The sequence below is a fragment of the Haematobia irritans genome, chromosome 5 (assembly GCF_050003625.1).
Source record: "Haematobia irritans isolate KBUSLIRL chromosome 5, ASM5000362v1, whole genome shotgun sequence".
Lineage (NCBI taxonomy): Eukaryota > Metazoa > Arthropoda > Insecta > Diptera > Muscidae > Haematobia > Haematobia irritans.
Genome location: NC_134401.1, coordinates 2,371,340 through 2,394,656, shown reverse-complemented (window position 1 = coordinate 2,394,656; position 23,317 = coordinate 2,371,340). Strand labels below are relative to the sequence as shown.

At 31.9% G+C, this 23,317-nt stretch overlaps 3 protein-coding genes across 3 annotated transcripts; all 3 read left to right on the top strand.

Moving 5' to 3' along the window:
* The first annotated feature begins 8,254 nt into the window (after positions 1–8,254).
* Loxl2 (Lysyl oxidase-like 2) lies at positions 8,255–12,930 on the top strand. The gene is made up of 4 exons (XM_075309847.1): positions 8,255–8,688; positions 11,116–12,055; positions 12,117–12,274; positions 12,349–12,930. Exons 1-4 carry the CDS (start codon positions 8,487–8,489, stop codon positions 12,564–12,566), a joined length of 1,518 nt encoding a protein of 505 aa, XP_075165962.1. The 5' UTR covers positions 8,255–8,486; the 3' UTR covers positions 12,567–12,930.
* Positions 12,931–17,592: 4,662 nt separating this feature from the next.
* On the top strand, positions 17,593–21,475 carry LOC142238247 (trypsin-like). The gene is made up of 2 exons (XM_075309845.1): positions 17,593–18,867; positions 20,981–21,475. Exons 1-2 carry the CDS (start codon positions 18,007–18,009, stop codon positions 21,302–21,304), a joined length of 1,185 nt encoding a protein of 394 aa, XP_075165960.1. The 5' UTR covers positions 17,593–18,006; the 3' UTR covers positions 21,305–21,475.
* Positions 21,476–21,682: 207 nt separating this feature from the next.
* On the top strand, positions 21,683–23,073 carry LOC142238248 (trypsin-1-like). Its single transcript, XM_075309846.1, has 2 exons — positions 21,683–22,597; positions 22,664–23,073. The coding sequence occupies exons 1-2, from the start codon at positions 21,911–21,913 to the stop codon at positions 23,000–23,002; spliced, it is 1,026 nt and encodes a 341-aa protein (XP_075165961.1). The 5' UTR covers positions 21,683–21,910; the 3' UTR covers positions 23,003–23,073.
* The last annotated feature ends 244 nt before the right edge of the window (positions 23,074–23,317 follow it).

The window sequence follows — 23,317 nt, the reverse complement described above, 5'->3', positions numbered from 1 at the left end:
AAATTGCTTGAATTATTGTTATAAATAAGAAAATCTATAGTGCCTGATTATACAAATCTAGACCAATATTGCGTTTTTCTTCAATTTGCTATGGTACTATTGCTATGATTATGATAACCTTTTTTCGATACGATATGAATTTTAATATATAGTTTTTTAATGTTGATACATCTCCGTATAATGATGAGTATCAATCTTCTTTATACAAGACAATTGTATTTTTCAAAAAAAAAAAAAAAAAATATCCCAACTTCATTTACCTTTTTCACAGTCTAAAAGCCAAAAAATGAAAAAATCTCAGATGTCATGGCTACCAGACAACAATATTGAAGGCCATTTCAAAGTCCTCAGACATGCAATTAGTCCCTTGGGTTAAATTTAACGATTCATCAATGTCAATTTTAAGGATGAAATCCATTTAGGGTTTTTTTTTTCGTTTTCTCTTACATTTTAAATTTTGTCATGGCATGGTGCTGTAGATGAAATTAATAAGAATGATTTAGAAAAATTTTAAATGCATAGATCTAAGGAGGCATGGATTATACAATGAAATGCTAATCAAGTCTCTCGGGATTTGTCCATCATGTTTGTGTCTATGTATATAGCTTCAGTTTGTAAATGAAGTATAATGACCCAATGTCCTTTTAAAGCCCCGAATGTGATATTTATATTTACAGATACTTCCCTTGTTTCCTTGGATATGGCACCTCAGAAAAAATCTTGCGTTCTCCTTTGGTAGATGTAATGTTGACATACTTTAATTGCTTGTTTGCATACAAAACACTCCAAGAATATGCTACCATACTATGCCCAAGAAACATTACCTAGTTTTCTAATTAAATTTTCAAATGAGGGTGGCATAGAAAAGAAACAAAATCTTAAAGCTAAGACATTAATTTCCCCGTAAAAAAAAAGTAGCCAAAACACGGAATGGAAATGTTCTTTTTGGATGCGGAAGTAGTGCAAATGTGGCTTGGAAACAAAAAAATGTACATTTGACACAAAGTAGAAGTTATCTTTAAGCATCCGTTCACATCATTCACACATTAGTTTTTCAGATTTGATTCTATTTCAAGATTTCGGATTTTATTTAAAAAAGTAAGGAAAAATATATATTTTTTTTAATTTTTCGACATTTATATATATGTTTTTGTGAATTATTATTGTCATAAATTCCACGTCCTAATCAACACTTTCTTTGCTTCTAAGATTGTTTTGAGGATTCGAATATATGTATTCTCATATTAAAGAAGTAAATTGACATGTCTCAGATATCTATGATTTTCTGTAAATTTCTAATAAATGTTTAATAATATTTTTACTGGCATAAAAGTACTTGATATTAGTCAATCAATGAAATTTAATATGTTTTCGTTTCTTCTGGCTTGTCTATATGAAATTGCTCATTAGCATTCATGCATTCGGCGGGAAGAAATATTATTCGAGAGCATTTCGTTATTAATCATTATCGTTTTTTAGTTTTGTTGAAATTTGAACTACGTGATTGGCGTCGTCATGGCAAATATTCGAAAATACATGCGACTACATCCATTAAATTGTGTTATAATTTCAAAACCAAATGATTATTGTTCAAAAATGTATCATTGGCAAACAATCTATAAATTGCTCTCTCAAAAATGTCTACGTCGTTGGAAAGCAATAACAATTTTATCTCTAATTATTTTCCCCGCCTTCGGCCCATCTTAGTCATTATTATCTTGGCTCCCAAGTGAAATTAAAATTGTGGCATTTAACATCTATTCTCGATAGCTTAAATAAAAGCTTTGTTATACTCAAAAACACTGACACACTGTCAAGTTACTCGCATCACTTCGCATAAATACGAAATAAATGCCGACCAAATGTTTAAAACATTCCTCTAATGAACTTGACTCTGAAATTGATTTGAAAATGCGGTTGCCTATCCTCGCGGGCAACAAACATATGTGTGTTGCATGTTGAAAGCATTTAACGGTGGCATTTGTTGTTTTTTGTTTGTTGTCAACATAGACCAACGAAATAATCGTGGCTACGACAACAACAATAACAATGACTACAGCAATGACAAAATTCGATCACGATGACGATGATAGTTGTGATGATGAAATGATTCGAACAACATGTGGCCGCTTCCTTTTGATAAGTTTGTCGTCATTGTTTGTCTGTGGGTAAGTCTCATTGTGGTCAAAGTGTACCCGCTACAGTAATCACTGAATAAATCAGATAATCAGGGAAATATTTTCTATGGTTACGATTTTTTTATGTCAGAAGCACAGTTGCAACTCGATCCAAAAATAACACTAGTTTACACTGAAAATGTACTCTTGGCGAGAGTCGACTTTTCTTATGTATTTTGATCTACTGAATTCGAAAAGAAAAATTTAAAATTTTTTTTTGAGTTTTTGAGATATCCCGTTATTTTTAGTTTTTCGCTCTTTTTTTCACTAAAATTATATCCCGATTATATCTTAAATGAAAGGTATTAAGATGACGAATAATCGTTTATAATTGGATCTGTGATAAGTTAAGTCGATACGAAAATTTTTCAAAAAAAAAAAAATCTTATTTTACAATGGACCTTTTCCGCCAGAAGAGTATAAACCATTAATTTTTTTCTCTCCATGGTCGTATAAATAACGGGATATCTCAAAAACTGTTCCATTAAATATTATTTATTTAATTTTTAATTTTATTTCTTTAGAAAATGTTGTCAAAATTTTATTTCTATAGAAAATGTTGTCAAAATTTTATTTCTGTAGAAAATGTTGTCAAAATTTTATTTCTGTAGAAAATTTTGTCAAAATTTTATTTCTATAGAAAATGTTGTCAAAATTTTATTTCTATAGAAAATGTTGTCAAAATTTTATTTCTATAGAAAATTTTGTCAACATTTTATTTTTATAGAAATTTTGTCTAAATTTTATTTCTATAGAAAAATTTGTCAAAATTTTATTTCTATAGAAAATTTTGTTAAAATTTTATTTTTATAAAAAATTTTGTCTAAATCTTATTTCTATAGAAAATTTTGTCTAAATCTTATTTCTATAGAACATTTTGTCAAAATTTTATTGCTATAGAAAATTTTGTCAACATTTTATTTGTATAGAAAATTTTGTCAAAATTTTATTTCTATAGAAAAATTTGTCAAAATTTTATTTCAAATTTTATTTCAAATTTTTATTTCTATAGACAATTTTGTCAAATTTTTATATAGAAAACATTGTCAAAATTTTATTTCTATAGAAAATTGTGTCAAAATTTTATTTCTATAGAACATTTTGTCAAAATTTTATTTCTATAGAAAATTGTGTCAAAATTTTATTTCTTTAGAACATTTTGTAAAAATTTTATTTCTATAGAAAATTGTGTCAAAATTTTATTTCTATAGAAAATTGTGTCAAAATTTTATTTCTATAGAAAATTTTGTAAAAATTTTATTTCTATAGAAAACTTTTTCAAATTTTTAGTTCTATAGAAAATTTTGTCAAAATTTTATTTCTATAGAAAATTGTGCCAAAATTTTATTTCTATTGAAAATTGTGTCAAAATTGTATTTCTACAGAACATTTTGTCAAAATTTTATTGCTATAGAAAATTTTGTCAACATTTTATTTGTATAGAAAATTTTGTCAAAATTTTATTTCTATAGAAAAATTTGTCAAAATTTTATTTCCATAGAAAATTTTGTCAAAATTTTATTTTTATAGAAAGTTTTGTCTAAATTTTATTTCTATAGAAAATTGTGTCAAAATTTTATTTCTATACAACATTTCGTCAAAATTTTATTGCTAAGAAAATTTTGTCAACATTTTATTTATATAGAAATTTTTTTCAAAATTTTATTTCTATAGAAAATTTTGTCAAAATTTTATAGCTATAGAATATTTTGTCAAAATTTTATTTCTATAGAAAATTTTGTCAAAATTTTATTTCTATTGAAATTTTTTCAAAATGTTATTTCTATAGAAAATTTTGTCAAACTCTTATTTCTATAGAAAAATTTGTCAAAATTTTATTTCTATAGAAAATTGTGTCAAAATTTTATTTCTATAGAACATTTTGTCAAAATTTTATTGCTATAGAAAATTTTGTCAACATTTTATTTGTATAGAAAATTTTGTCAAAATTTTATTTCTATAGAAAATTTTGTCAAAAATTTATCTCTATAGAAAATTTTGTCAAAATTTTATTTCTATAGAAAATTGTGTCAAAATTTTATTGCTATAGAAAATTTTGTCAAAATTTTATTGCTATAGAAAATTTTATCAAAATTTTATTTCTGTAGAAAATTGTGTCAAAATTTTATTTCTATTGGAAATTGTGTCTAAATTTTATTTCTATAGAACATTTTGTCAAAATTTTATTGCTATAGACAATTTTGTCAAAATTTTATTTCTATTGATATTTTTTCAAAATGTTATTTCAATAGAAAATTTTGTCAAACTTTTATTTCTATAGAAAATTTTTTCAAAATTTTATTTTTATAGAAAAATTGTGAGAGGAATATTAGTTGGAGAGGAAGATTTTGAAAAATCTACCAAAACATCAAGAATTCTACCAATCTACCAATGAGTAAAAAATCTACCAATTTTGGTAGAATTCTACCAACTGTTGCAACAGTGCCCATAAGCCAAAGTCTAAAATTGTATATATGAACTATAAGAAGCACAAAATAGTCAGCTTCATTTGTTTACAAGCTTTCAATAACATTTAAAATTAATTTTGTGATTTGGAATTTAAAAGACTTTTTCTTCTATGTTACACTATTGGAGTTCTACTGTCGATTTGCAATATAGCAAAACTATAGACTCTTAATGGCTTTAGGGGTTCTAATGATTTCATTATGTGTTTATGAAACTATAATTTATTGCAAATAGACAAAAAAAAAAACAAACAAAAACACATTTATTGCTTTATTCGTGGTCGTGAGGGGGAAATATGTGTATAAAATTACTATGCCAGAGATTTCGATTTAGGATAAAAGTCTAAATGAGCTCAAATATTGGACTAGAGTTGGCAAAAATTCAATTATGGTCATTGAGAACATTCGAGTGTATGATATAAAACTTCAATAACAACAAATGGGAATTGAATTTGAAATGCAATTCATTACGATAGAATTCATCAGAAATATTTTAGCTTATATTCTCAGTAGTATTTATATGACAATTATGGTTCATTTATACAGAAAACTAAAACCATTTGGATAAATCCAAAATTATAGTTTATTTTTAAAATATTTGAGATAAACTAATCGTTAAGGATTTGTTTAAGGGTTATCTATAAAAATTATTCCAAAGACAATAGTACTTTGACTTAGAAGGAAATTCCCAGAGACGGAATATTTCTTTCTTTATTCGTTTATTCTATCAATTCTTCGCAGATATTGGGGCCTTGATTTCTATGCAAGTAGAGAAAACAATATATAAAAATTCTGTTTTTTATGAACGAACAAGCCTTACTCAATTCTAGCCATCCTAAAAATATGCTTTGATTTCCATATCCCTGAAGAGCATAAAATCTTTAAAAATATATTTTTAATGACAATATACATATAAAAAAATATGTAAATTGGTTTTCCCATTTCATTGCTTCATTTGTATAATTTAAAACGCTCACTTAAAAAAAAAACGTACCATATCCCTAAGGGATGAAGACCTGCGAATACAATTCATGTTATTGCATACACCCATACTCATCAGTATACTCCCATAAAATGAAGCCAGAGAGTGAATAAGTGATTGAGTGTGTGTGTGTGGTGTGAGTTGAGATGAACCGTAATCAGTTCATATTCATAGGAGAAAAAAAAACACGAATTGGGAAAACTTCATCAGCATTGCATATTTTTTAACAAATCAAAAGAGACGCTTAATCGCCTCGCTGCTTCAGAGTGATTGACAGACATCCATACATTGTTATCTGCATTTAAACATGAATATACATGTCTGATAATTTGTATCACTCATGTCATTGTTGCTTTTTGTTGCTACTGCTCCCGACTGTCATTTGCAATGAGACAAGGTGATTAAATATGCAAAAATATCCACTGTTGCATATGCAATTCATTTATTGACAACAATATCATCATTCAATAGCTTCGACGAAGCTAACGAGTGGAAGCTTTATACACATGAGCATTAATATTTTAAGAGGAAATCTTTTGTATAAAAGAGATTTCAGTTTGCAGTGTATCATAAGACAATATGCTCATTTATTATGCCTTTGTCTAAAATAAACATTGAAACATCTGCCTTTTTAACAGAGATTTTTTAATGATAATGCAATCTCACGGAAATGTCCTCAGAAATGTGAAAATTCGTTGTGAAACAAAAATAAAATTGAGATTCATCAAAGTTTTACATGTTGTGATTCACTTGAATAAAATGTTTGCAGAAAATTGCGGAATATTTTATTTATCATTTAAAGGGAGTTTTGAGTTAAAAAAAATGGGATCCTTACATACGTTTGGTATTTATTTATATTTCAGTCTCCTCCACACACAAAAACCTGGAAGATGTTAACTTAAGCCAGCTATCGGTAGAAAACGTGTTTCCCTTGAATTCTGACAAATTTTACTCTTTCTTGGCTAATTTAATATTAATCTTAAAAGTGATCTTAATTGTCTTTATCAAAATCTTCTTGCTTCATGTAAACTTTTCCATCTGTTGTCGATTTTATTGACTCCATCTCAATTGTAGACCATATCCTAATTTTTGAAATGATTTTAAGACAACGGAAGCTTCCAGAACTCTTAGAAGTTCCCCACCCATAGATTGGATCAATACAAACAAATGCCAAATTGTATGACCGTCTTTCCTAGAAGCACAATTATACAACACTTAGCAACAAAGCCAATTTATCTCTATACTCGACTAAAGCTTATCCAATTTTATATGGATTTTTTTCCGGCAAGAGATCATATGGTAGCCATCAAAACAAATTGCAAATATTTTGAAAAAAAAAAAGTTAAAATAAAAAATGGGCAAAACAAAAATAGCGTCACCATTTCAACAAAAATATCTATCGTCCCCTCGAATAAGTAACGCGCGTGTGTCATCATAGATTTCCAACATAAGACAGAACCCCCAATGTTGTGGACGTAGTCCAGGCACCATCACAGCCATTATCATCATTATAGGCACACAACAATAGCGAAAACGCTTAAAATCTGTTCCGCTATTTGAAGTCATAGAGCATTTAGCCAAGTCCAAGTATTTTTCAATTCCAATTTCAATTTTGGCATTGGAGAATAGTATATTAAGTTCGTCATTACGTTTGTAGACAAAGGCCAATAATTCAATCATTTACATGTTTGAGCCCTGAAATCTAACTTTTTCCAGAGTAATAAGGTTTAACTAAATTATCATATGTCGAAAAAGAGTGAGAATCTGATAATGGGGATGACTCTATGATGCTGCAACAAATCTAGTGAATAGGATAATGTCAAATTGAGCCCCACGACCACTATATATAATCAGGGCAATATCTAGGTATATATCTACGATCATATATTTATGTGTAATTGCTAAAGAGTGTGTAAGAGTATCTAGCTTATTTAAGCTCACTTAGCCTATTACTGAGCATTTCCATTGAACACTTTTTGGTGTTTGGTCGAAACTGGGATTGAAGTCATGACCCTTTGTATGCACCATTGTGGTTTCCGGGTTTCATCCTAAATTGTAATATTATTTCAGAAGACTACAAAGAATAAAAGTACATGCAGGAGGTAATTTAGTTATCCTATATTTTCGTTTCTATTTGCGTAGGGAATTTTCACTAAACCTTAATTTGTGTTTTAGTCTACAAATAGTTTTAATCTGAAATTAAAAGTGGAGGAAACCAACAATATCAGAGCCAAGGAATCATTAACTATTATTGCGATTAATCATCTTGAATTTAAACCAATGACGAAGGGTATACAATGTTCGTTGCAACCCAACCTAAACCCATTTGCCTTTTTTAAGTTTCGCTATCGTTCATATTCGATTCGATATTCCATTTGGAAATACCATCTCCCCTTGGTGCTTGTTGCATGTTTCGCTTTTGGACGACAGAGACTTGGACGCACAATAAACGCTCTAACAAATCATATCAGAACAATTCTGCCTGCTTTGATGCTGTTATTGTTGTCATTGTTGGCGCTAAAAAAAATGCTTTTCGTCTCACCACATTAAGCTGAAAGCGACACCAACATCTAACTATGACAACGATGACGAGAACAAAACTATTGCAAAAGTCATTTGCACTTGGACGCTTGGTGGGCTCAGCTTTAATAGTTTCAAATTTGAAATAATGAAAATAGTTTCATTTCGCTTCTCTTCCCAAATACATGAAGATCAATCGTAGTCGTCTCAAATATTTATACTGATCGCACATCATTCGGTTGGATCGTGTTGCGACATCGATCCTGTTTTATGTTTAAGAAGAAAAAGAAAGAGAGAATTAATTGTGGTTAAGAGAACTAAAATTGTTGTGCTGACATAAATATGAAATCCTTTAAGATTCTTTTGCAAATTGTGTTCATATGTGTGTGTTTATTTGAATTCAATGTGGGCCAATCCTTGGCCCGTCATACCTCATTGGATGATGCCCGATCAGAGCGTCAACGTTTAGTGCAAAAGTACATTAAAACTTTAAACAAAGAAGAAGGAGCTATACGTCTAGTGGGTGGCGATGCAGAATACGAAGGTATAAAATGCCATATTTGGCTATTGTGAAAATAATTGTAATTATTGTCCAAAAATTCTACTACAAACAAAATTAAAATTTACATGGAGAATGAACTTGAATTTGCAGTGATCGTATACAAGGGACAAAAAAAAAACAAATATTGAGTAGATTTTCAAGTGAGAATATATCATATTTAATGCTTAAATGAAGGTTATAAGCCAATTTTGAAAGAGATGATATGATACACAATGGATGAGTAATAGGCTACCCAGGGGAAGATTACGAATCTTAGGAGAAAAAGTCGATTTACATCTATTGGGCAATAAATAAATGAACAGGCGTATGGATAGAAAATGCCAGCTGCAATATAGCTGACAAAATTCAATTCTTAGCTATTTACCTACACCACTCCTAATATGAACCGATTGTCTTAGCACAGTTTTGGTAAATCTAGGATGATAAAACTTCGTCAAATAAAATCAGGCTCTATTTTAAGTTCAAATATCCCGATTTATTGCTGATCTTAATATGCGCTGCATACATTTCTCCTCAAAAGAAATTAATTCATGTTTACCAAGAGAACACTGAATACTCAACTGCCGATTTTCTTCAAATTGCATTTACACAGAGCTAAACTGTATCTGTATCAAAATTTTAACAATTTTCCCCTAAATATCCAAAAAAGTTGTACTTAATTTCAAACCGATGTAATAAAACCTCCGGCATACACGTTTATATTAAAATAGTAGTCCACAGTTAGGTGAATAGACACCTACACATTCATGGATCAAGATTGATACTGTATCATATCCTTACGGGAAATTGGTGCTAGTCGTCACTAATCTATACTCTCTTGTTTCAACATATTCCAAAGGTATTTTTTGATTTCTGTTGGGATTTGGATGCTCAAAATGAAACAAGTACCTAAGACTTGTTCACAAAGACATGTCTACCATATAAGGTAGTCCTACTAAGTTTTACGAAGGACTTATCCTTTCGGAGTGTAAATTTATCCCGTCAATGACAAATATGATAATGTAGCCGGCACCTTCCATACATTTCGATCAGAACTGGAACTGTTTCTTACACACCAAGGAGTAGCACTCTAGCGGTCCTAGAGTTTATCCATTTTCGTAGGGATATTATACCCATATTTTGCAAAACTTACAAAAGCAAAGAGATAAACCAATCTTTTCAATATTTTGCTCAATGTCTTGCTTATCTTTTTGGACATAATTTCGATTCCAATGTAGACCAAATTAGTTGAAATAAAATAAACAGATAAATAAATATATATGCAAATTTGCTATATTTGTATGAGTAATTTGTACCAATTAGGTTTTTTATTCTTGTTCTTGTTCACTTCCTCATTTTTTCTATATTTTTTTTTTAATAGAATTGTGTGCAAACTTTCTATTTTCTTTTCGTTCATTAAATTTTATTGAAAACAGCTGAAAGTAAAAGTATTGTAATTGCGTTTGATTGGTGTGCGATAGTGTACTTATGGGAAGGTACTCTACATTTTGCAAATTAAATTGATTGGCAAACAAAACAACTTTTATTTTCAATTTGTTTGCATTTCCCTAGTTAGTGTCAGTTTTTTTTGTTTTGTTTGGTCAATTTAAATTGTTCAATAAATTGTATAGTTAGTCTAGTGCTCAATAGTTCTAGCTGAGTTGATGTGAAAAAGCCAACTCGTGTAGTAATTCAATAAAATAAAAATTAATAATATAGAGACTTGCGATTAATATCCCTCCCAAGTATAGAGAACCCGAGATGATAGGAAGATAGCCTCTGCAGGCAATTTGCGCAATGTGTGACGGTCCAAATTTATAAAAATCCTTGGTGTGTAGAACATTAATAAGATTAGGGGACCAGGGAAGTCAAAAGAACCGCCAGAATCACCACAGGACATTTAGAGTTGACATCACATCTTAGTTGCAAGGGAAGAGCAGGTGAATATATTGATATTTTAAATATTTAATATTTGAAGCTATATTCCAAATCAATCCTTGTTCCAAATCAATTAACAAATGCATGTAAGATATTTAATATTTGTAAATTTCGGGAGGATCTAAGCTTCCAAATCCAACAACGTTCGCCGGTATATTATTTGATAAGATATGTAAGAATGGTTGAAATTATCTCTTTGTATAGAGAGCTTTCAACGTTTTACCTCAATATTAAGGGGATTTATTCTTATATTCGTGGCATCCCACATCAGTTCTGAAACCTTTAGGAGACTGAAAGCCTCGACAATTTCATCAGCATCATCCTTCGAATTTTCATACATTTTTATTAAATTGAATAAGGAGTATTGGGGCCATATTTGCCTTGCCTATTTTAGGTTCTCCACAAAGTTTTCATTAAATCCCTTGCGAGCTTGACTAAAATTGAATTGCGTTCTATGACACGTTACCCAACCCACCTTCTCCTTATCTCCAGGTAACATCGAAGTCTTGCATAACAACAAATGGGGCTCAGTGTGTGACGATGAGTGGGACAGTGTTGAAGGTCAAATTGTCTGCGAACAATTGGGTTTTCCTGGCTTAAAGAAAGTCACACACAGCGGTTACTTTGGTCCAGCCAAAAGAAGATTTTGGATGGACAATCTTTTCTGTCAGGGACATGAAAAAGAATTGACCCATTGCCACTTTGATGGTTGGGGTGTGAATGACTGTGAGCCAAGTGAAGCGGCTGGTGTGATATGTATTGCTCCTGCTGGTCTGGAGCCTGAACCAGAGGTTGAACCTGAATATTATGAACCTAAGTATCGTATTCATTACACCCACAAAATGGATGTGCGTTTAAGGGGAGGCAGGTCGCACAAAGAGGGCCGAGTAGAAGTACGCATCAACAATGGTAAATGGGGTACCATATGTTCCGATGGTTGGGGTCTTTTGGAAGCCAATGTTGTATGCCGTCAATTGGGTCTGGGCTATGCCCGTGATGCCTTGCAAACGGATTTCTTTGGAGGTTCGGACATTTCACCAAATTTAATAACGGGTACCGAATGTTATGGCAATGAAACTGCATTGAATGACTGCCTGCATCATGACCATATGCGGGGTGTGCTATCATGTCACGGCTCACATAATCATGTCGCCGTGGTGGTATGTGATCACTTGGCGCCAGATTTAGTTCTCGATTATTATGAAATTGAGCGCACAGCTCACTTGGAAGATCGGCCCATGGCATTGATGCAATGTGCAATGGAGGAGAACTGTGTGGCAAATGAAGCTTACGATATACAACGAGATGATCCCGACTGGCGTTATGTCACGCGACGTCTGCTGAAGTTTACAGCCAGCGCTTTGAATACGGGTAACATTGATTTTCGGCCATTCAAGGAGAAAAGTATGTGGGAATGGCACATGTGTCACATGTAAGTAGCCAGAAAAAGGGAACTTTTGAAGATAGATAAAAATAGAAATTTATAATTTCAGGCACTTCCATAGCATGGAGGTATTTGCCACCTTCGATATCTACGATAAAAATGGGCTCAAGGTAGCCCAAGGCCATAAAGCTTCATTTTGTCTTGAAGATAGCCAATGTTTGCCAGGCATACCTAAGAAATATAATTGTGCGAATTTCGGAGATCAAGGTAAGGTCGCATAATGAGTTGTCTTTGTCTTTACTGGAATAAATTGCGATTTTAACCTTCTTGTGTCTCCCAAGGTATTTCCGTCAATTGTTCAGATGTTTATCTCTACAACTTGGATTGCCAATGGGTGGATATCACGGAAATGAATGTTGGCTCGTATACTCTGAAAATTGCCATAAATCCAGAATTTAAAGTAGCCGAAATGAGCTTCGACAACAATGCTGCCATTTGCAATTTGCTGTATACGGACACCTATGCCCGTGTCGACAACTGTAGATTAGTTAGACCATGAAGTGGCCAACCAGTGGCCTCTTCAAAGACAAAGCAGAAATTGTCATTAAGTTGTCCGGAAAAATAACAAACTCCATGCAATATGATTGATGGGATGATGAACTCTCCAAAAAAAAAAGCCCTGACTGATTGTGACCTCATAGATGTGACTTAATAAATTTCTGCCTGATGTCAAGTGCCTGTGTGATTACTTCACAACAGATTTACTGCTGCGAACTTAAACATAAAAAAAAAAAAAACAATTCAAACTGTGCCAAATACTTTAAAACCAAACTGTACTTAATTTAGACAAAAACAAACTGTATAACAAGTGAATATAAGTAAATCATAAAAAAATACAATTTTATGGAATCTAATGAGCTTAAGCTGGGCTAATGCTAAATTTATTACACCGTGAAAACTGGTATGAAGGTATTTGTGTCCTTTTGTCTACCATATTTTTATAAATCTTAATTATTCCAGTGGTTTCCAAACTTTTATAAGATATAAAGTGTTTTTCAAACATATAGATATTTTAAGTCGAGTTATATAGATTTTGTTAATTCATTTTATTTCCTATTTTAAATTGACTGCACTAGGCTTTGCATCTTTTAGCCCTTGAGCTTCTTACTTCTCGTCACTATGTGAGAAAATGTGTCAGATTTATATCCATATTTCAAAAAAAAATATATTGACAGCTTATCCAAGGAATATATTTTGGGAAATTAGGTTTAAAAATTTACTTTAAATTCTATGAATATGGGGTTATGTGGTTTGCACTTATGCAAGGCGTCAAATGTAAACCCAAAAAATTGGATATACGATGAGTGGACTCTCTACTATCATTGGGCCTTTTTCAGAGCTCTAACCCAAATTAAATGCTTTGATTTTAATCACTGATTTTGATTGAACGAATTAGGACTGATCTTGTTCTACCCTTTTTTTATACAGTGTATAAACACGTCATTTGCATTTTGACCAATTTTGTTATAACAATTTCGTTTTTCCTCTCATTTTCATTTGGATAACCAACATTTTCATTTTCCAAAACACCAACAACAAAAGCAAAACGTGATAATCACATTTGAACTTGAAAGTATTTGAAGCGTAACTTCTGCATTAGCTTTATGATTTTACTTTGTATACACGACAGTCATAGCTTAGATAAATATCAGGATGGCCAGCTGAACGTTTGACTGTTGGCTAAATTATTGCCACAGCGAACCCATGGAAATTGCTAATTACTTTTCAACGTGTTCATCATATCAATAAAACTACACGAATGCTAAAATACAGAACATAAACTTTGTTGTAAAAGCTCAGATTCATGGAGATCGCACTCATATAACCCATCGTTAACCACATCAATAATTGGAGCCTCCAAGCTCATGCCCCTATGGCTTCATTTCGCACCCATAATGCTAACGTTGATGCCGATGATGACGACAATGATGAACAACAATAAAATTTCATATGATCTAAAGATGATACAGAGCAATTGAATTTCACAGCTGTGTCAATACCCAGCATTTGCATATGAGAATTTTAATGGATATTCCATTGTTGTTGTTGTCCCATAGATTCATTTAAACACTTCTAGCGCATTGCGTAAATTGTTTTGTAATTTAATTCAGATTTTGTGATGAACACTTGACAGCTGAGTGATTTTTTCTATACCGGGATTTGCTAACAGAAAAAAACGGTGTATTAATTCTATGCGGATATATTAAAATGATTTGATTTTTCTTATTAAATCTCAATTTAATTTCTATTAAACCTCAATCAACATAGGGTTCACCATCAATGGGTTAAATATGGAACTATAGCTCTCGAAAAGTGGTAGAGTCAAAATTGTGCATGTAGATCTATTTTTATAAGCTTGTATGGGCAATTAAAAAATATGAAAACTTGTATTCTTTATCCTTTTTATGTTTTTCCTTACTCTCCTAAAGAACTTAATATAAATCACAATTGTGTATATATTAACAAAGATTCTCTTAGAGTGCTCTTCATTTCACTTAATTTCTCTTAAAATTACTACGTTTAACTCACTAAAGAATCTCTTTACAAAGCGAGAGCACATTGACCTAGTTTTTGGTTGAAAAAAAAAATGAGAAATTTAAAAAAAATAGCCCCAATTCAATAAAATAAAATTGAACAAAAACAAAACATTGCCATAATTCAATTAAAATTCATAACACCAAACCAAAAAAAAAAAAAAAAACAACAAAACTTGACGAAAAAATCACAGAAAATAAAAATAAAATCTAGACAAAAGCAATCAGCTGTTGTTGTAATACACAAACTGCCATGCTTTTTATCAACCAAATATGGATTCTCGATAAAAAGCCACAAACGAACCACAAACACCAAATAAATAGTCAAAATATAAATAAACAAAAAATAAAGCACGCTCAGTTACTATGATTATTCAATAAAAATGAATTTATGAAATACCCTCTCAACCAAGAAAGCAAAAAAATAAAACAAATATAATTCGGTGACAATAATAACAACAACTACATTACCAAATTACGTAGCAGCTACCTATCAAACAAACCCTTGGCCAAGAGTTACCCTCCACATTGTCTATGGGTCATTAATATTCATACGCACTTCACGTAAAGATGACCAACAAAAGCGACAACTGGTCATCCATATAATCATCGTAAATCACAGCATTTTTTAGTTATGACAGTTGTCCATCGGGGAGAGTATGGAAAGTTTTGGTATATATGTACAGTGAAACCTCTGAAAGTGGACACCCATGGTCGCCTAAATTTTGTCCGCATTTGAGGGGTTCATTTGTATGTGTTAATATAGAGAACGTCCCGAAATAACTGTCCACATTTGGCAGGTGTTCGGGTTTCAACCATGTTTATGTTTGGCAAGACAACAATATTTTGGCAACAAAAAGGTTCCATGATTCAAAAATAACATCGTGCTCTTGAACCATGTTGGAGGTGATCCTTCTTTGGATATTTAATTTATAGAAAATTTTGTCAAAATTTTATTTCTATAGAAAATTTTGTCAAAATTTTATTTCTATAGAAAATTTTGTCAACATTTTATTTTCTATAGAAAAATTGGTCAAAATTTTATTTTCTATACAAAATTTTGTCAAAATTTTATTTTCTATAAAAAATTTGGTCAAAATTTTATTTCTAAAGAAAATTTTGTCAAAATATTATTTTCTATAGAAAATTTTGTCAAAATTTTATTTCTATAGAAAATTATGTCAAAATTTTATTTCTATAGAAAATTATGTCAAAATTTTATTTCTATAGAAAATTTTGTCAAAATTTTATTTCTATAGAAAATTTTGCCAAAATTTTATTTCTATAGAAAATTTTGTCAAATTTTTATTTCTATAGAAAATTATGTCAAAATTTTATTTCTATAGAAAATTATGTCAAAATTTTATTTCTATAGAAAATTTTGTCAAAATTTTATTTGTATATACAATTTTGTCAAAATTTTATTTCTATTGAAAATTTTGTCAAAATTTTATTTCTATAAAAAATTTTTTCAAAATTTTGTTTTCTATAGAAAATTATGTAAAAATTTTATTTTTATAGAAAATTTTGTCTAAATTTTATTTCTATAGAACATTTTGTCAAAATGTTATTTCTATAGAAAATTTTGTCAAAATTTTATACCTATAGAAAATTTTGTCAAAATTTTATTTCTATAGAAAATTTTGTCAAAATGTTATTTCTATAGAAAATTTTGTCAAAATTGTATTTCTATAGAAAATTATGTCAAAATATTATTTGTATATAAAATTTTGTCTAAATTTTATATCTAAAGAAAATTTTGTCTAAATTTAATTTCTAAAGAAAAATTTGTCAAAATTTTATTTCTATAGAAAATTTTGTCAAAATTTTATATCTATGGAAAATTTTGTCAAAATTTTATTTCTATAGAAAATGTTGTCAAAATTTTATTTGTATATACAATTTTGTCAAAATTTTATTTTTATAAAAAATTTTGTCAAAATTGTATTTCTATAGAAAATTATGTCAAAATATTATTTGTATATAAAATTTTGTCTAAATTTTATTTCTATAGAAAATTTTGTCAAAATTTTATTTCTATAGAAAATTTTGTCAAAATTTTATTTCTATAGAAAATTATGTCAAAATTTTATTTCTATAGAAAATTATGTCAAAATTTTATTTCTATAGAAAATTAAGTCAAAATTTTATTACTATAGAAAATTTTGTCTAAATTTTATATCTATGGAAAATTTTGTGAAAATTTTATTTCTATAGAAAATGTTGTCAAAATTTTATTTCTATAGAAAATTATGTCAAAATTTTATTTTCTATAGAAAATTATGTCAAAATTTAATTTCTATAGAAAATTTTGTCAAAATTTTCTATCTATAGAAAATTTTATTTCTATAGAAAATGTTGTCAAAATTTTATTTCTATAGAAAATTTTGTCAAAATTGTATTTCTATCGAAAATTATGTCAAAATTTTATTTCTATAGAAAATTTAGTCAAAATTTTATTTCTATAGAAAATGTTGTCAAAATTTTATTTCTATAGAAAATTATGTCAAAATTTTATTTCTATAGAAAATTTTGCCAAAATTTTATTTCTATAGAAAATTTTGTCAAAATTTTATTTCTATAGAAAATTATGTCAAATTTTTATTTCTATAGAAAATTATGTCAAAATTTTATTTCTATAGAAAATTTTGTCAAAATTTTATTTCTATAGAAAATTTTGTCAAAATTTTATTTCTATAGAAAATTTTGTCAAAATTTTATTTCTATAGAAAATTTTGTCAAGATTTTATTTCTATAGGAAATTTTTTCAATATTTTATTTCTATAGGAAATTTTTTAAAAATTTTATTTCTATAGGAAATTTTGTGCAAAAATTTATTTCCATTCTAAGGTTATCTTAAAAATACGTCGTTTATTTTCTTATCTAGTTTTCGAATTCCAACCTTATCATACTATCCTCCACCGTTAGTTATAATTGATAGCGAAATCGATAAACTTTCGCCACTTGAGTGGCTACTGCGAAAATACAACTTAATGTCGCATTTGAGCAGTAGCAACTACAACGGCGCTAAAACTAGACACCAAGCACCCACGCAAGCGCAACAACACCGGCGGGATAACAAAAACACCGGCGTACACGAAAGCAGTAGCAGTAATTTTATGGAGAAGCTATTTTGACATACAGCTTATATCAAAGACATGCAGCGTCGTCGCAGCAAATCAACGAGAGAGTTTTTTAATTAAAAGTGAAAGACACACTCCAGCTGACGCTTGAAGAAATCATGGCTCCCTGTTGAATACCAAATGAAAAAGAAACACAGTCGGTTTTTATACGTTACAGGTAACAAACGGTTTCGAAAACGAAAAAGGAAAAGAAGAATCTCAAACGAAAGATTTAACAATTTGTGAAGTGGAAACATAGAAAATAAAGTGAACGAGCGACAAAATGTTGATAAAATTTAAATTTTTAATAGCCGTACTAGCGGTGACGTTAATCTATGCTCCTGCTTTGCTTGATGGAGCACGGACAAAAATTACCAGCGTAAATGAGGAATTAGAGCAGTCACTGAAACAATCTCAAAGTACTTTTGTCGAATGGGTTCTATCGCTTGTACCACAACGACCCAATTTGGAAACTCTAACAGGGTTTCTGAGTACGCCTAGTACTACAGCAAAACCTGTAAGGACAACACCTGCAACTGATTTAGTCAGCTCTACCACTCCGGAGCCTTCTTCCACATCCTCATCCACTTCAACAACTCCAGTTTCTACTACAACTGCAGCACCATCTACTACCACCACCACCCCTGCTCCCGTGCCCATTCTCAATCCTCCACGAAACTGCACAGAATGCGTTTGTGGCATAGCCAATACCCAAAAACGTATTGTGGGTGGCCAGGAGACGGAGGTCCATCAATATCCTTGGATGGCTATGTTGTTGTATGGAGGACGTTTTTATTGTGCTGGTTCATTGATTAATGATCAATTCGTGGTTACAGCTTCGCATTGTGTTTATGGTTTTCGCAAGGAACGCATTGCTGTAAGACTCTTGGAACATGATCGTAATGCAGCAAACTATCAAAAAATTGATCGTAAAGTAGCGGAGATTACAACACATCCCAAATATAATGCAAGAACCTATGACAATGACATTGCCATAATCAAATTGGAAGAACCTGTAGAAATGACGGAGCTTTTGCATCCTGTCTGTATGCCTACACCGGGTAAATCGTTTAAGGGTGAAACGGCTACAGTAACAGGTTGGGGAGCCTTGAAAGTGGGTGGATTGACATCGAATACATTGCAGGTGAGTAGGCATTGAAAGATGTGTGAATGGATTTTTGGGTTGGAGAGACACGATAGAATATAGAGATGTGAATTTGTCGGTAGTATTCGGCTTAATTTCGAATTGGCGATGACCTTGATCATTTTTGGTTAATCATTGAAAAAGAAAATACCGAGAATAAGATTTCAATAGGTTGTATACCCTAAATCACTACTTTGTCAGAGTATAGAAACTCTAAGTAAAAATGCCTAACAGTTATAAATTCCAGATTGAAGGTTGGCTTATATATAATGCAACAAAGTAAAGTGTTATATATTTCCTCATTTTTTGTATTCTCCAAATGCAAAAAATATCCGAAATATTTTAGAATCAGTTTAGATTCGTTCGAATTGGCTACCTTTGACATGAGTTATGGCCTTCAAACGGCCGAAAAGCCATCACACACTGCACGAAATTCGCTCCGCTGTATTTTGGCCTATACCCTGTGAAGCGCCGTCTTGAAATTATCAACACTTTGATATTTTTTATTGTCAACCTTAATCTCCGCCTCAGACGCAAAAGTGAGATCTGCGGTAGATATGAAGTGAGAAACCTCATTTTTAAGCCATTCTTGGTTGATGCCTTTTGGAATCTCCATGGTCTTCGGCCGAAATGTTTGTCTGCCCAGGGTTTCAATATTGTCTTTTCCTATGGACATTTTCCCGATAATATTCTACATATATTTTGACCCCACTGTCAACGAATACGAGCGGGGGCGTTCATCGGGCGTTAAGGCGTCCCCTAGCATTATCATCAGCGGGCCTCGTTGGCAAATAACCCTGATATTAACAATGGCTTTTGAATGGCTTCTAATCTGAGAAAATAAAATTCGGTACCTGGATACTTTCGTGCAAGTTAAGCAACTCCTTGCCTTTTTCCGGTTTAACTGTTTTTCAGCATCGGTGAGCTCTCGGGCATTTTGGAACTACAATGGTTTTCCTCCAAGCTCATAATTCGATATGAAGTCCTCGCGATATGTTCAGCTTACGAGCAAGTCTTCTACCGTTGCGGCGTCGTGGATTTCGATCAAATCTGGCCTTTAATGTTTGGATCAGTTTTGGTTTTGGTAACGTTGTTTGTCGTCCACTTTTTGGATTTGGTGGTTTATGCTGGTGAAATTTCTGACTGTTTCATATCTCACATCTTCTCACCGTAAGGTAAAACGCCGTTTGGATTCGGCTATTATAAGGAGGTCATTTGTCATTGATCTAAACACGGATTCATGGAATAGAGAAGTTTACCACTGTGGTTTTACGATAGGTTAGGTTAGGTTAAAGTGGCAGCCCGATTAAATTTCAGGCTCACTTAGACTATTCAGTCCATTGTGGTTTTATGATGGACTGAATAGTTTAATCGATGATGACGATTACTCTCCCACAGATAAAAGTCCAAATCAGATCTTCAGTATTACAATGAAGTCGTGTCAAGTGGTGCAATGTACGCCATGTACGCTTTGCATTCAAATGGGAAGGCGTTCGCATATTGGACACCTAAAGCTTTCCATGCTGAAATATCTCCTCTCCATAATGTTTGTGGCGTCTCTAAGTATTTTGGAACCGATTTGGATGAGGTATTCCAAACCGCTGCTGGTTTTAGCTGTACACAATACCGCCAAGCACTCATTGATAAGAGAGCCGTATGCAAATTTCATGTCATAGTCGGTATATTAGTTACCTAATTTAACTACAATGGACGAAACCCCTATTTCCCATATCACAAACCAGTGTTCTCAGCTGTAAGCTGTTTTCGTAAATAAGCGTTAGTTTGTTCGTGAGTTTGATTTCGATCGTGTGCTTAGTAAAAAGTGCGGCTAATGTGGCGTGTATTTGATTTTCGAGAGATTGATTTTTTTTCCTAAACGTCCTCATAAAGGAATTCTTGGTTTTTACTCATAAATCAAAAAATAATACAGCTCCACTTTCGAGATTATCGTCCACCTCATTCCAGTTTAGTTTCAAGATTGAAATTTTATGGTCCTCCAAAGTCAGTTTGTCACATCTCTGATAACTTTGTTGCAAAATAGTAACAATAAACTTCTAAACATTAGTTTGTGTTTCTTGTTTTTGTTTTTTTCATTTTCTATTTAATATCACAGGAAGTAAAAGTGCCCATAATGTCCCAAGATGAATGTCGCAAAACTCGTTATGGTGCATCACGTATTACGGACAATATGCTCTGCGCTGGCTATGCTGAAGGCATGAAGGACAGTTGTCAAGGGGATAGTGGTGGCCCACTGCACGTAGTGGCCCCTGGCACCAGAGAACATCAATTGGCCGGTGTTGTTTCCTGGGGCGAGGGATGTGCCAAGGCTGGTTATCCGGGTGTCTATGCTCGTGTCAACCGTTATGGCACTTGGATAAAGACACTTACGAAAAACGCCTGTCTCTGTCACTCGGAGGCCAAGAAGATCAAGAAGTAAACAGATAAAGGAGAAAACCAAATAGTGGTGCCATTGGCCATATTTCCCGAAAGAGATTGAGATTAATGAGAGATTTTCTTTTAAAGTTAATATATTTATTTATTTATAAAATTTATTTATTTTTTGCATGTAAGGTGAAACTGATAATAAAAAAAAACACTTTTTTTAATTCACCATCCCATTTATATGCCAGACAATCGAAACAGAAAAAAACTTTCTATTTTTCCATAGAAGTCTCAGTGCAAAAAAGCCGGTTTCTTTGACGTTGTATGGATTAATTTGAATGCACTTCAAGTCGGTCAAAGTGGGCAATTTGTGTTTTTTTTTGCGTATAGTCATTCATGCACATGTATCGGTCGGTTAGTCGGACGAATGGTCCGGTGATTGTTGACCATTGCATGGATGTGAAAAGCATATTAATGCTCTTGCTCTTGGCCAATTGTGTCGTCGGATGGTTTTGGCAGGTTTGGGTCTGGGAAAAGCCATTGGCCAATTCCAAGAAGAAAAAAAAATCCCAAAGAAAAACTGTTACTCATTCAAATGCGAGCGATTAGTTAGAGAAAATCTGTGGCCGCATCAACATATCCCCGTTTCATCATCAATGCCATGGGCTCCGATCAAAATCCTCAACGAGTTTTCATTTTAATGCTGCTTTTATCAACAACTACCTCCCTGGGAAGTCCGGATGGAAAAGGATGCAATGAACCCAGTATTAGGCAAAATAGTTTCTATGAATGGTTAATTTCGATTTTTCAAACTATACCTCCTTTTCAAATCATCTTTCCTACAACAACTCCTAAGCCAGTGACAATCTCACCCTCGGATAAATGTTCCTCGTGTAGTTGTGGAACTATTAACAAAGTCAAGCGTATAGTGAATGGTCAAGAGGTTCAGGTTAACCAATATCCTTGGATGGCTATGCTTTTATTCCGAGATCGTTTCTATTGTGGAGGTTCGTTAATCAATGATCGTTATGTGGTTTCGGCAGCTCATTGCTTAAAGCCATTTCCCAAGCCTTTCATTACGGTACGTTTGTTGGCCCACCAAATGGGGGATAAGAAAATGCAAGTGATCACAAGATCAGCAGAAAAGGTGGTCTGGCATCCTCTATACTCGGCCCAAAATAATGACAACGATATTGGTTTAATAAAATTAAATAAAAAAGTAGAAATGTCATCCCTACTAAGGCCAGTATGTATGCCAATGGCTCAATTGAGTTATGCCGATGAGGAGGGTATTGTTACGGGATGGGGAGCAACAAGTGAAGGTGGTCCTTTGGCTCAGAGCTTATTGGTAAGTGCGACACTAAAATTTTGATGAAAAATTTGAATAATTTTATGTTCTCATTTTTATTTTCAGGAAGTCAGAGTTCCCATTTTATCTCAAATGGCCTGCCACCAATCGAAATATGGTAAAGATCGTATAACCGATAATATGCTGTGTGCCGGTTATGATGAGGGAGGCAAGGATTCTTGTCAGGGTGACAGTGGTGGACCATTGCATGTGAATAATGTTGATCTCAATACCTATCATCTGGTTGGTGTGGTCTCTTGGGGTGAGGGCTGTGCTCGCAAAGGTTATCCCGGTGTTTATACCCGAGTCAGTGAATATCTGCAATGGATTGATGAGAATTCTAAGGATTCCTGTAAATGTAATGTACCATCGAAAAGAATGGAAGCTATGGAGATTCTGTTGTAGTAGATAGTAATTGTGAAAAAAAAAACTTTGAATTTGTAATAGTTTTTATAAAAATTAATCTAATCGAAAAAGTTACAACTCTTCTACCGTGGAAAAATTTAAAAGCTAGTGCCAGAAATGTTAATATCGATCACGTGTTACTGCTTGCGACTCAATGAGTAAACAAATATCCAACGTTAACGAACTTCACATTGCCCAAAATTTCCATACAAGAACACCACAGATGGGTCAACATTAAACATATTTGGATGCTCAAACATGCCAGGACACATCATTTCATTCTTAATTGTCATCTTCCGCATTGTTTAACAGCGG

Coding starts and splice junctions, on each gene's coding strand:
- Loxl2 (XM_075309847.1), top strand. CDS start 8,487: ATGAAATCCTTTAAGATTCTTTTGCAAATTGTGTTCATATGTGTGTGT. Junction 8,689..11,115: donor TGGCGATGCAGAATACGAAG/GTATAAAATGCC, acceptor CCTTATCTCCAG/GTAACATCGAAGTCTTGCAT. Junction 12,056..12,116: donor GAATGGCACATGTGTCACAT/GTAAGTAGCCAG, acceptor TTATAATTTCAG/GCACTTCCATAGCATGGAGG.
- LOC142238248 (XM_075309846.1), top strand. CDS start 21,911: ATGGGCTCCGATCAAAATCCTCAACGAGTTTTCATTTTAATGCTGCTT. Junction 22,598..22,663: donor CTTTGGCTCAGAGCTTATTG/GTAAGTGCGACA, acceptor TTTTATTTTCAG/GAAGTCAGAGTTCCCATTTT.
- LOC142238247 (XM_075309845.1), top strand. CDS start 18,007: ATGTTGATAAAATTTAAATTTTTAATAGCCGTACTAGCGGTGACGTTA. Junction 18,868..20,980: donor TGACATCGAATACATTGCAG/GTGAGTAGGCAT, acceptor TTAATATCACAG/GAAGTAAAAGTGCCCATAAT.